Source organism: Chiloscyllium plagiosum, chromosome 3, assembly GCF_004010195.1.
Source record: "Chiloscyllium plagiosum isolate BGI_BamShark_2017 chromosome 3, ASM401019v2, whole genome shotgun sequence".
Lineage (NCBI taxonomy): Eukaryota > Metazoa > Chordata > Chondrichthyes > Orectolobiformes > Hemiscylliidae > Chiloscyllium > Chiloscyllium plagiosum.
The window spans coordinates 111,005,677-111,018,783 of NC_057712.1; the positions used below are offsets into that span (position 1 = coordinate 111,005,677).

At 41.9% G+C, this 13,107-nt stretch overlaps 1 protein-coding gene across 1 annotated transcript in view; it reads right to left on the bottom strand.

Moving 5' to 3' along the window:
* sec63 (SEC63 homolog, protein translocation regulator) overlaps window positions 1-13,107 on the bottom strand; it is a 114,498-nt gene that overhangs the window by 19,830 nt on the left and 81,561 nt on the right. The window contains exon 16 of the mRNA XM_043687079.1: window positions 10,047-10,238. Coding sequence (XP_043543014.1) covers window positions 10,047-10,238 — 192 coding nt within the window. The remainder of the gene's footprint in view (window positions 1-10,046; window positions 10,239-13,107) is intronic.

Sequence of the window (13,107 nt, forward strand, 5' to 3'; positions counted from 1 at the left end):
CCAGGTGTGGCTGCCTCCTGAAACAAAGCATCCAGGTAACTCTCCCCCTTCCGGATGTGCTGCAGTGTTTGAAGCTCAGATTCCAGATCATCAACTCTGATCCGGAGTTCTTCCAGCAACCAACACTTGCTGCAGATGTGGTCACTGCCTTTCACAATGGGATCAGCCAGCTCCCACAAGATACAGCTACAGCACATCACCTGCCCAGCCATCTCTGCTTAGTTAATTACTTTATTACTTTGTATAAATTTGAGTTAAAATACTTTCTGATACCTCTCTGCTATAGTCTTTTCCTAAAAACCAATTAATAGATAATCCAAAAAAGTAAATTTTTAACCAGTCACAGATAAATAAATAGAAAATACTTACCTTAACAAACCAGGGTCCTTATTAAATGTTGCAATTGTAGCCACCTCCACCCCCTAAACCTCCCCCCACCCCACCACCTCCCCCACCGCTTGTTACATATACATATATTCTGTGTGAAAAGGCTGCCACTCAGGTCTCATTTAAATTGTTCCCCGCTCACCTTAAACCTATACCCTCTGGAAAAGACCTTGACTATTCACCTCATCTATGCCCCTTATGATTTTATAAACATCTAGAAAAGTCACCCCTCAGCCTCCTGAGCTCGAGGGAAAAACGTCCCAGCCTTTCTAGCCTCCTCTTAGAATTCAAACCCTCTAGTCTCAATAACATCCTTGTAAATCTTTTTGCACACTTTCTGGTTTAGTAACGTTCTTCCTATAGTAGGGTATGCAATAACTGCATGCAGTACTTCAAATGTGGCCTCACCAACGTCCAAACTTCTGTACACAATATTCTGACTGGAGGCAAGCATTCGACATGCCTTCTTCACAAGTCCATCTACCTGGACCCCCCCAGGTCTCTCTGTTCGACAACACTCCCACGAAGTACAATTAACTGTATAAAACATTCGCCAGTTTGTCTTATCAAAATGCAATACCTTGTATTTATCTAAATTAAACTTCACCTGCCATTCAAATGCAAGAGGGAAGTATTCAGTCAATGGCAGGACCCAGGGGCATTGATATACAGAGGGATCTTGGGATTAATAGCTCCCTGATAGTGGTAACACAAGAGACTACGGTAATAAAGACAGCATGCTTGCCTTTATCGGTTGGACCATTGAGTATAAAAGTTAGCACGTCATGTATAAGACTTTGGTCAGACTGCATTTGGAATATTGTGTGTAGTTCTGGTCACACTATAGGAAGAATGTAGAGAGTGAGAAAGAGGTTATCTAGATGTTGTCTGGATTGCAATGTATTAGCTATAAGGAGAAGGTGAACAAACTGATAGTCTCAAACGCTCTAGCGTAAACAGAGGGGCAAACAAAGAATTATAAAAGATTATGAGAGGCATGGATAAGGTGGATAGTTGGAGTCTCCATCCCAGGGTGGCTATGTCCAATACTAGGGGATAAAAATTTAAGGTGAGAGGAGAAAAGTTTAAAGTATATGTGTTAGAAAGCTTTTTTTTTTACAATGAGGGAGGTGGGTCTCTGGAACGTGCTGCCTGGGGAGGCGGGCAGTCAAGCAGAAATGCTAGCAACGTTTGAGGGGCATTTAGACAGACACATGAACAGGCAGGAAATAGAGAGATATGGACCATGTGCAGCCAGATGGGATCAGTTTTGTTCTGCACAGACATGGGAGGCTGAAGATCATGCTCCTCTGCTGTATTGTTCTACGTAATGCCCAATAAAACAAACATTCAGAACATTTTACTCTTTCCTTTTCTACTGTATGTACATAATGTATCTATAACATATAACGTACTTTGGTCTTCAATCTTAAATAATATTGTCCAACTTCCTTTCTTAACTTTTTATACATACTTTCCACGTGATAAAATTCCAATGAAATGTTAAAAATCCAGTTATGTCTATTTAGATAATTCCCTTTCAAGACACGCCAATTGCTTTGACGTGACATCAACAGCACAAATGAGAAAATAGCACTCATTTGGTCATTTGAGAACTGTGCCAGCATTTATCAGAGTAAACAGAAGAATGTTCATATTTACTTCAAGAATCCTTTAAAAAAAATACAGAATATGAAGAAAGTCTGCAACACATCTAGCTTGTTCCAGCCAACCCTTACTAATACTTCCTTAGACTAAAGATCCAGATGATAAATTTCATGTAGGTTTGCCCACTTGCAAGAGGAGAAAAGTCAGGTCCATTCATTTGTATTTTTCTAAAACTACATAGGAGAAAAGAACTGGTAAAGTCTACCTATTAGTAAACACAACAGAAAGAATAGATATGAAAGCCCATTATGTTTCTTCCTGAAATGGCTCAAGTCTGATCACTAGAGTGCAAACTAAGTCCAATGTATTTCTAAAAACTAATTCAAACAGAGATGCAATATCACAGTCACAATTTTCAAAATTGCTTTACTCAACTTTCAATGATCAACATATATTACTGAGTGAAGGTAACAGGAATATTCAGATTTCAAAGGGTGGAAGCTACATGAAGGATGAAATCCAACTGCAACCAAATAAATACTTAATCTTATTTAAAAGTTAGTTTGCATGATGAACCAACCTTCAGTCGTTTCTATACTGCATAAAGAAACACCAAACAGTGCAATGCTGCCACCTAGAGGATTGATCTAATTAATCTCTACTTTGTTAAATAGATTATCAATCTTAAAGCAAACTGGTTTCAATACTGGAGAGTAACCTGTACAAGTACATATGGTGCTCTTGTGGCACAGCAGTACTGTCCCTACCCCTAGACTGAGGGGGCCTGGTTCAAACCTCCAACTGCACCATAGGTGTCTAAGAACATCTCTGAACATTACGGTTTTTGTAACAGTGGTAGAGTCCCTACCCTTGTGTCAGAAGGATGGATTCAAGTCCTATCTGTTCCAGAGGTGTGTTATAAGATAAAGGCACTTGTGGTGCCGAGGTAAGAGTCCCCACACCTAGAATGAGGGGCCCATGTTCAAATCCCACCTGCTCCAGACAAGTGTAATAACATCTCCGAACAGGCTGATTAGAAAAATGTTAAATTTAGAAATTATTCTCTTGGAGTTAGCAACAGCTATTTCCCACCAACCCTCAGTTTAGATCATTAGCTTTTAAAATTTTAATTGTGACATCATGTAGGTCATAAACATGTTTACAATCTATACTGTCAATTTATTTTGATTATAGTAAACAAACTTAAGGCACTTAATGGTTTGGTAGGATGCATCAGTAATTTTAGATACAGGGACCATTATTTATGTGAAAGGGCAATAAAACCTAAACTCAAGAGGCATTGCTGCTACAGGGCGTTCAGAATCAAGCGACCCCGCCAAAAAATCACATTTATCCCCTTGTTGCCTACTTTCACAGTACTTTTGATAACATCTAAAACAGGTTCCAGTGACACAGGCATTCATAACAAATCACTGAATGTGAAGTCATCTCACGTGGAATCTACAGGGCTTCTTACGACTGCATATTCTCAATTAAGAATATTCAGCATTAAGATTGAGAATTTAAAAACAGTATCAATGTTCCCTATAATTTCCAAATGCCAGTTTCTTGCGCCGTATGGTCCCCTTAAAAATACTACAGTCACGCATTTTAAACAGGCCTCGCTAAATCAGCTTTCTTTTGTTATACGCAGCATATTCTCAGTTGCTACAGATCTGAGCAATTTGGAGGAAATGTTTAAGAAATGCCAAAAAGTTCCAATTCATTCAGAATCAGAATCTTACAGTGCGAAATCCACAACCCGAGGTCAGGCAGAAAAAATGCTGGTTTTGTTCCAGTGAACAGTGTGTTGCGGTCACTCAAACTCAAAGTGCCTCGACAAAAACTCAGCTCAGTAGTTCACGAGTTCATTGCCAGTATATCAAACAGGCAGAATTCAACTACTCAAAAATCAAACACTGCATAAACTAAAGCAAGTGTCCAAAAGATCTTCATGGAGCAAGGTCCACCAAAACAGTTACAACCTATGCTTCCATTAACATGCGTGCACCTTAAATTGCTAATACCAAAAGATCTGTTTTAACATTTTTAATTTATCTACCATTGAACTGACAGCACATAAAGCAACTCTTTCAAAACCTCCAGGCTCTCAAAAATCAAACAACCCACATCAGTAAATAAGAACTGGGACACAGTTGCCCAAACTTTGAGTTGCCCAAACAGTTGCCCACACTGTTCACTGGAACAAAACCAGCATTGTTTCTGCCTGACCTCGGGTTGTGGATTTCGCACTGGAAGATTCTGATTCTGAATGAATTGGAACTTTTTGGCATTTCTTAAACATTTCCTCCAAATTGCTCAGACCACTGCAAAACGACGGTTGGAGGAAGAACGCCTCATCTTCCGGCTAGGAACCCTCCAACCACAAGGGATGAACTCGGATTTCACCAGTTTTCTCATTTCCACTCCCCCCAGCCTGTCTCAGTCAAATCCATCAAATTCAGCACCGCCTTCCTAACCTGCAATCTTCTTCCCGACCTCTCCGCCCCCACCCCAGACTGACCTATCACCCTCACCTTGACCTCTTTCCACCTATCACATTTCCGACGCCCCTCCCCCAAGTCCCTCCTCCCTATCTTTTATCTTAGCCTGCTGGACAAACTGTCCTCATTCCTGAAGAAGGGCTAATGCCCGAAACGTCGATTCTCCTGTTCCCTAGATGCTGCCTGACCTGCTGCGCTTTTCCAGCAACACATTTCCATCTCTGATCTCCAGCATCTGCAGACCTCACTTTCTCCTCAAACTTTGAGGGCCCCATTGACAAGGACTTATAGACAACAATTCCAACACTTATTGTAAAGGTGTTAACTAATCATTCACAGACTTGTTCAGGATAATTAACCCCAAGTAACACTCTAGAGGTATTATATTACATCACTGGTATTAAATTATATAGTCCACTATTCAATCATGCTGCAGAAATACCTTGACTCAGTGTTTTAGAGAAGCACAATTCTACATATAATATTTATAGAACATTGAACAATACAGCGCAGAACAGGCCCTTCCGCCCTCAGTGTTGCGCCAACCCGTGAACTATTCTCAGCTCATCCCCCTACACTATCCCATCACCATCCATGTGCTTATCCAAGGATTGTTTAAATTTCCCTAATGTGGCTAAGTTAACTATGTTGGCAGGTAGGACATTCCACGCCCTTACTGCTGAGTAAAGAACATGCCTCTGACATCTGTCTTAAATCTATCACCCCTCAATTTGTAATTATGCCCCCTCGTACAAACTGACATCATTATCCTAGAAAAAACACTTTCACTGTTTACTCCCATCTAATCCTCTGATCGTCTTGTACATCTCTATCCAATCCCCTCTTAGCCTTCTTCTTTCCAATGAGAACAGACCCACGTCTCTCAGCCTTTCCTCGTAAGCGCTTCCCTCCAGACCAGGCAACATCCTGGTAAATCTCCTCTACTCCTTTTCCAATGCTTCCACATCCTTCCCAAAATATGCAACCAGAACTGTACACAATATTCCAAGTGCGGCAATGCTTCCACATCCTTCCCAAAATATGCAACCAGAACTGTACACAATATTCCAAGTGCAGTAACGCTTCCACATCCTTCCCAAAATATGCAACCAGAACTGTACACAATATTCCAAGTGCGGCCGCACCAGCGTTTTGTATAGTTGCAACATGATATTGCGGCTCCGGAACTCAATCCCTCTGTCAACGAAACCTAACACACCGTATGCCTTCTTAACAGCACTATCAACCTGAGTGGCAACTTTCAGGGATCGATGTATATGGACTCGAAGATCCCTCTGCACATCCTCACTACCAAGAGTCTTTCCATTGACCCAGTACTCTGCCTTCCTGTTATTCTTCCCAAAGTGCACCACCTCAAATTCAGCTGCATTGAATTCCATTTGCCACCTCTCAGCCCAATTCTGCAGTTTATCCCAAGTCCCCTGCAACATTCTTCCAAACTGTCCACTACTCCATCGACTTTAGTGTCATCTGCAAATTTACTAATCCATCCACTTATGGCTGCGTCTAAGTCATTTATAAAAATGACAAACAGCTGTGGTCCCAAAACAGATCCTTATGGCACACCACTAGTAACTGCACTCCAGGCTGAATATTTTCCATCAACCTCCACTTGCTGCCTTCTTTCAGAAAGCCAGTTTCGAATCCAAACTGCTAAATCACCATCAATTTCATGTCTCAGCATTTTCTGCACCAGACTACCATGTGGACCCTTATCAAAGGCTTTAGTGAAGTCCATGCATACCACATCAACTGCCCTATGCTCATCTACATGCTTGGTCACCTTCTCAAAAAACTCAATGAGATTTGTGAGACACGACCTGTCCTTGACGAAACCATGTTGACTATCTGAAATCAAACTGTCGCTTGCTAGATTATAAACCCTCTCTCTTATAATCATTTCCAAAACCTTTCCTACAACAGAAGTAAGGCTCACTGGTCTGTAATTACCTGGGTCATCTCAACTGCCCTTCTTGAACAAGGGCACAACATTTGCAATCCTCCAGTCCTCTGGTACTAAACCTTTAGACAATGACAACTCAAAAATCAAAGCCAAAGGCTCCACTATCTCCTCCCTAGCTTCCCAGAGAATCCTTGAATAAATCCCATCTGGCCCAGGGGACTTGTCTACTTTCACTCCTTCTAGAATTGATAACACCGCTTTGTAACTAACCTTGATCCTTTCTAGTCCAATATCTCATATCTCATTCTTCTCCTCGAAAATATTCTCCTTTTCCTGAGTGAAGACCGATGAGGAATGTTCATTTCGCATCTCTCTGATCCCACTTCTATCTTTAACTGGCCCTATTCCTACCCAAGTCATCCTTTTATTACTCACATACCTATAGAAAGTTTTAGGGTTCTCCTTTATTCTATTTGCTCAAGACTGCTCGTGCCCTCTCTTTGCTCTTCTTAACTCTCTCTAAATCCTTCCTAGCTGATCTGTAACCCTCTATCGCCTCATCTGAACAGTCGTCTCATCAACACGTAAGCCTCCTTCTTCTTCTTCTTAACAAGAGATGTAAATTCTGTAGTAAATCACGGCTCCCTTACCTTATCACTTCCTCCCTGCCGGACAGGGACATACCTTTCAAGGACATGCAATATCGGTTCCTTAAACCAGCTCCACATTTCCATTGTCAGCATTCCCTGCAATTTGCTATCCCATTCTATGCATCCTAATTCTTGCCTAATCGCATTATAATTGCCCTTGCCCCATTGATAACTCTTGACCTGTGGCATGTACCTATCCTTTTCCATCGCTCAAGTAAACCTAACTGAATTATGGTCACACTCTCCAAAGTGTTCACCTACAACTAAATCAAACATGTGGCCTGATTCATTACCAAGCACCAGATCCAGTGTGGCCTCCCCTCGTCGGTCCTTCGACATACTGTGTCAGGAAACCCTCCTGTACACACTGGACAAAAACTGATCCGTCCGATGTAACAGAGTCATAGCATTTCCAATGACCACCCTGTTCCTTTCACTCCTACCTAGAATAATTTTGCGCATCCTCTCCTCCACCTCCCTGGAACTCTGCGGAGGCCTATAAAAAAACTCCAAGTCGTGTGACCTCTGCTCTCCTGTTTCTAACCTCAGCCCATACTACCTCAGTAGACGAGTCCTCGTCAAAAGTTCTTTCAGCCACCGTTATACTTTCCTTGACTAACAAGGCCAAACCTCCCCCTCTTTTACTGCCTTGCTTGCTCTTAATGAAAAATCTAAACCCTAGAATGTGCAACATCCATTCCTCACCCTGCTCTATCCATGTCTCCAACATCGAAGTCCCAGGTACCTATCTTACCTACCTTATTTCAGATACTTCTGGTGTTGAAGTAGACACACTTCAAACCAGCTTGCTGTCTGCCAGCACATTCCTGTGACTGTGAAATCCTGTCGCTGTCCTCCCTACTCTCATTCTCCTGTGCACTGCAACTACACCTCAGGTTCCTATCCCCCTGCTGAGCTAGTTTAAACCCACCCGAATTGCACTAGCAAAGTTCCCACCCAGGATATTAGTACCCCTCTGGTTCAAATGAAGACTGTCCTGTTTGTACAGGCCCCATCTGCCCCAGAATGAGCCCCAATTATCCAAGTTCCTGAAATCCTCCCTCCTGCACCATCCTTGCAGCCACATGTTCAACTGATATCTCTCCCTATTCCTTGCCTCGCTGTCACGTGGCATGGGTAACAAACCAGAGATAACTGTTTGTTCTTGCTCTCACCTTCCACCCTAGCTCCCTGAAATCCTGCCTTACATCCCTATCCCTCTTTCTACCTACGTCGTCGGTACCTATGTGGACCACGACTTGGGGCTGATCATCGCAAAGAGTCTATCCGAGACATCTCAGATCCTGGCATCTGGGAGGCAACACACCAACCAGGAGTCTCATTTGTTCCTAACAAACCTTCTATCTGACCCTCTAACTATTGAGTCCCCAATGACAAACATTCTCCTCCTTTCCCTCCTTCCCTTCTGTGCAACAGGGACAAACTCTGGGTATGCAGAGGTCTCTGGCACAGAGCAAGTCGCTCCCCGCACCCCCTCAAAAGTATCCAAAACAGTATACATGTTTTTCAGAGAAACGACCACAGGGGATCCTTCCACTGACTGCTTTCTCTCCCTTCAAACAGTCACCCAGCTTTCTTCATGCCTAGGAGTAACTACTTTCAGATAAAAGTTATAGATCAAAGCCGCTGGCTCCCAAATGATCCGAAGTTCATCCAGCTCCATCTACTCTAAGACTGTGTTAGGGAACTGGAGCAAGAGTTGGGTGCACTTCCTGCAGATGTACTTGGATGGGACACTAATGGCATCCCTCACCTCAAACATGCTGGAGGAATATTCCTCTCCCTACAATTGCCACCCCTGCTAGTCCTCTTATCAGAAAGTAAAAAAGAGAAGCTTACCTGATGCGTCCCTGGTCAGAGGTGGTGTTGGGTGGGAGGCCCAATAAAGGTAGGTTCTCGAGTTTAGAAAACACTGACTTATATAGCTGGACGGAAATAAAAAAGTCCCTCCTTTCCCAGAAATCTCTGCTCTCTGACGTCAAATATAAAAGTTTAAATCGGTGACTTACCACTCCCGGCAGGCCCCCGGTCCAAGCTCCCGCCTTTCGAGCTGCTACTGAAATTTATTTATTTATTAATGCACTATTTCACTCCCATAACTATAAAAATTGCATACATTAAATAAGCACTGCAAAATTTTTATATGATACCTTTTTTTATACTGTATTTAAAATTGCATTGAAGGCCAAAGCTAGCATTAGACGGAGCATCACATGCTCAGGCATAGAATTTGAGCGTATTGTTAGAATGCGATCAAGAATTGTGCAAACTGAATTGTCCAGTAATCAGTCCAGTCATGTATCAAGTCAGAAAGTACTTTGTAGGGCAGCAATGTTCAGTCCACTGAGTTCAAAGTTCAGTGTCCACACAAGTTAGAAACCAGAAACAAGACTGCAATTTGAAAACAAGGAATACATGCAAAACTTCCTGAATTAAGAATCAGACCCCAGCTCGAGGATTATCACTCCATGTGCAACTCTGCATCTATGCAAATGGTTTCCAGCACCCATTTTGTAATGGTATTCTGCATTGGAAACTCACTTTATTCAAAGTATTTCCAGTTTATTTAATATTGCGCTATTTGCAACTATTAAGAATGTGAAAGGAACTGAACACTATTTTGTACAGTATGAGCAGGCAATCTCTGTTCACAATCATGTCACTCAGATGAATGACCACAACTCATGCTCCAAGCTCATTAGTGGGAAGAGATTAATGGTGATAAAAGCAGACACCACTTTCTGTTGGAACTCAAAATTATTCTGTATCTTCAATTGTGATTCAAGATTACAGACATTTCGACACTTAAGTGTCCACCTAAAAGCCAAAATTGAGGGGTATCCCTTGGAGGACAGTTCTGTTCTATTTAGATTTGCACATACCTCAACCTTTCTACAAATTTTCAAACAATTCACACATTTGAAAGATATGAAGTTACAGCATGCTTCATACATTGCCTGCCACAACCGAGCCATTGGCTTGACTGTGCTTCGGTTTCTGTTTTTGTTGTTCTGCTGTCTGTTGCGTTGTCTGCGTTACCGCCTTCTTTTTGGTTTGTTTCTTTTTCTTAGATTTTGCAAGCTTCTTGGCTCCTTTATTCTTCTGCCAGGCTTTCTTTTTACTTTTCGCACCAGCAGCTCCTTGCTATAGCAAAAGAAATAAATTGCTAATTAATCATCTCAATCATCAGTGTATTAGACACCTTTTAAATATCAACTACTAATGGATGAACTGCAAGGTGTAGCATTGCTATTAATTCATCCAATAGCATTAGAATACAGATGGACACTTCTTCATATCCACGGGCATCAACGTCAAAGGTGACTGAATAAATAATTCACAAAAGGAAAAAAACAAATTGAGAATGTGTTTGACAAAATTGGGACTTTTTTTTGAAAGCTGTTACTAATAAAATTAAGACAGACAGACAATGGACATAATATATTTGGACTTCCAAAAGGCTTTTGATTAGGTTTCCCCAAAGGAGATTAGTAAGCAAAATTAAAGTACATGGTAATGTGCAGGCATGGATTAAGGTTGGCAAACACTGAAAACAGAAGATTGAATGGGTCACTCTTGCATTCACAGGCTGAGACTAGTCAGGTACGACAAGAATTATTAAATGGGTCCCAGATATTCTAATGATCTGGATGTGGGACTAAATGTAATATTTCCAAATCTGCAGATGATACAAACTACACAGTAATGTGTTCTGTGATGGAGATGGTTTTCAGGAGGATTTGGACAAGTTTCATGATTGGGCAAGAACATGGTAGAAGGAACATAACATGAAAAAACGTGAGGTTATCCACTTCAACAGAAAAACAGATTGGCACAGTATTTCTTAAATGGTAACATGTTGGAAAGTGTAGATGTATAACGGGATCTGGGTATGCTTGTCAAGAAGTAACTTAAGGCTAACATGTGAGTTCAGCAAGTTATTAGGAAGGTTAATGGAACGTTAATTCCAGAAAATGCAACTAAAAAAGGAAGGGTTGCCATTTCGGATTAAGATGAGAATTGAACTTTACTCAGACAACAGTGAATCTTTGGAATTCTCCAAGTAAAATGTCAATAAAGTAAAATGTTACACATAGCACTTATTTTACAGTAATATCTAACTAAATGCAACACAACTCAAAGAAATTGCTAATTTCAATTTTTTTTTTAAGAAGTTCTCAAGATAGTTAAAATTTACTTTTTATTTGATCAAAAGTCAATATAACCCAGAGTGGAAAGTCTCTGTGGATAGTTATTAAGGAAGACATACCACTGAACAGAAGTCAACAGAGTAGAAGTAGAGAAAAAGTAGCAACATAAAATGATTAATGCTGTTTAATACATTTTTTTATAATTATGTATGAAGAGATCGGAGGTGCACTTTGCTTTAAACCTTTCAAATTATACCTACAACCAATGTTAAATGAAACTTGGAGTTTCTCTCTACGTGCCAGGAGCTTCAACTCATTTTTAGAGTCATAGAGATGTACAGCATGGAAACAGACCCTTCGTTCCAACCCGTCCATGCCGACCAGATATCTCAACCCAATCTAGCCCCACCTGCCAGCACCCGGCCCATATCCCTCCAAACCCTTCCTATTCATATACCCATCCAAATGTCTCTTAAATGTTGCAATTGTACCAGCCTCCACCACTTCTTCTGGCAGCTCATTCCATACACTGACCACCCTCTGTGTGAAAAAGTTGCCCCTTAGGTCTCTTTTGTATCTTTCCCCTCTCGCCCTAAACCTATGCCCTCTAGTTCTGGACTCCCCGACCCCAGGGAAAAGACTTTGTCTATTTATCCTATCCATGCCCCTCATAATTTTGTAATATAATAAAGTCACCCCTCAGCCTCCGACGCTCCAGGGAAAACAGCCCCAGCCTGTTCAGCCTCTCCCTGTAGCTCAGATCCTCCAACCCTGACAACATCCTTGTAAATCTTTTCTGAACTCTTTCAAGTTGCACAACATCTTTCCAATAGGAGACCAGAATTGCATGCAATATCCCAACAGTAGCCTAACCAAAATCCTGTACAGCCGCAACATGACCTCCCAACACCTGTACTCAATACTCTGACCAATAAAGGAAAGTATACCAAACACCACCTTCACTTCCTATCTACCTGCGACTCCACTTTCAAGGAGCTATGAACCTGCACTCCAAGGTCTCTTTGTTCAGCAACACTCCCTAGGACCTTACCATTAAGTGTATAAGTCCTGCTAAGATTTGCTTTCCCAAAATGCAGCACCTCGCATTTATCTCAAGTAAACTCCATCGGCCACTTCTCAGTCCTTTGGCCCACCTGGTCCAGATCCTGTTGTAATCTGAGGTAACCCTCTTCGCTGTCCACTACACCTCCAATTTTGGTGTCATCTGTACCCCTTACGCTCACATCCAAATCATTTATGTAAATGACAAAAAGTAGAGGGCACAGCACCGATCCTTGTGGCACTCCACTGGTCACAGGCCTCCAGTCTGAAAAACAACCCTCCGCCACCACCCTCTGTCTTCTATCTTTGAGCCAGTTCTGTATCCAAATGGCTAGTTCTCCCTGTATTCCGTGAGATCTAACCTTGCTAATCAGTCTCCCACGGGGAACCTTGTTGAACACCTTACTGAAGCCCATACAGATCACATCTACTGCTCTGCCCTCATCAATCCTCTTTGTTACTTCTTCAAAAAACTCAATCAAGTCTGTGAGACATGATTTCCCATGCACAAAGCCATGTTGACTTTCCAGAATCAATCCTTGCCTTTCCAAATACATGTACATCCTGTCCCTTAGGATTCCCTCCAACAACTTGCCCGCCACCGAGGTGAGGCTCACTGGTCTATAGTTCCCTGGCTTGTCTTTACCGCCCTTCTTAAACAGTGGCACCACGTTTGCCAACCTCCAGTCTTCCGGCTCCTCATCTGTGACTATCGATGATACAAATATCTCAGCAAGAGGTCCAGCAATCACTTCTCTAGCTTCCCACAGAGTTCTCGGGTACACCTGATCAGGTCCTGG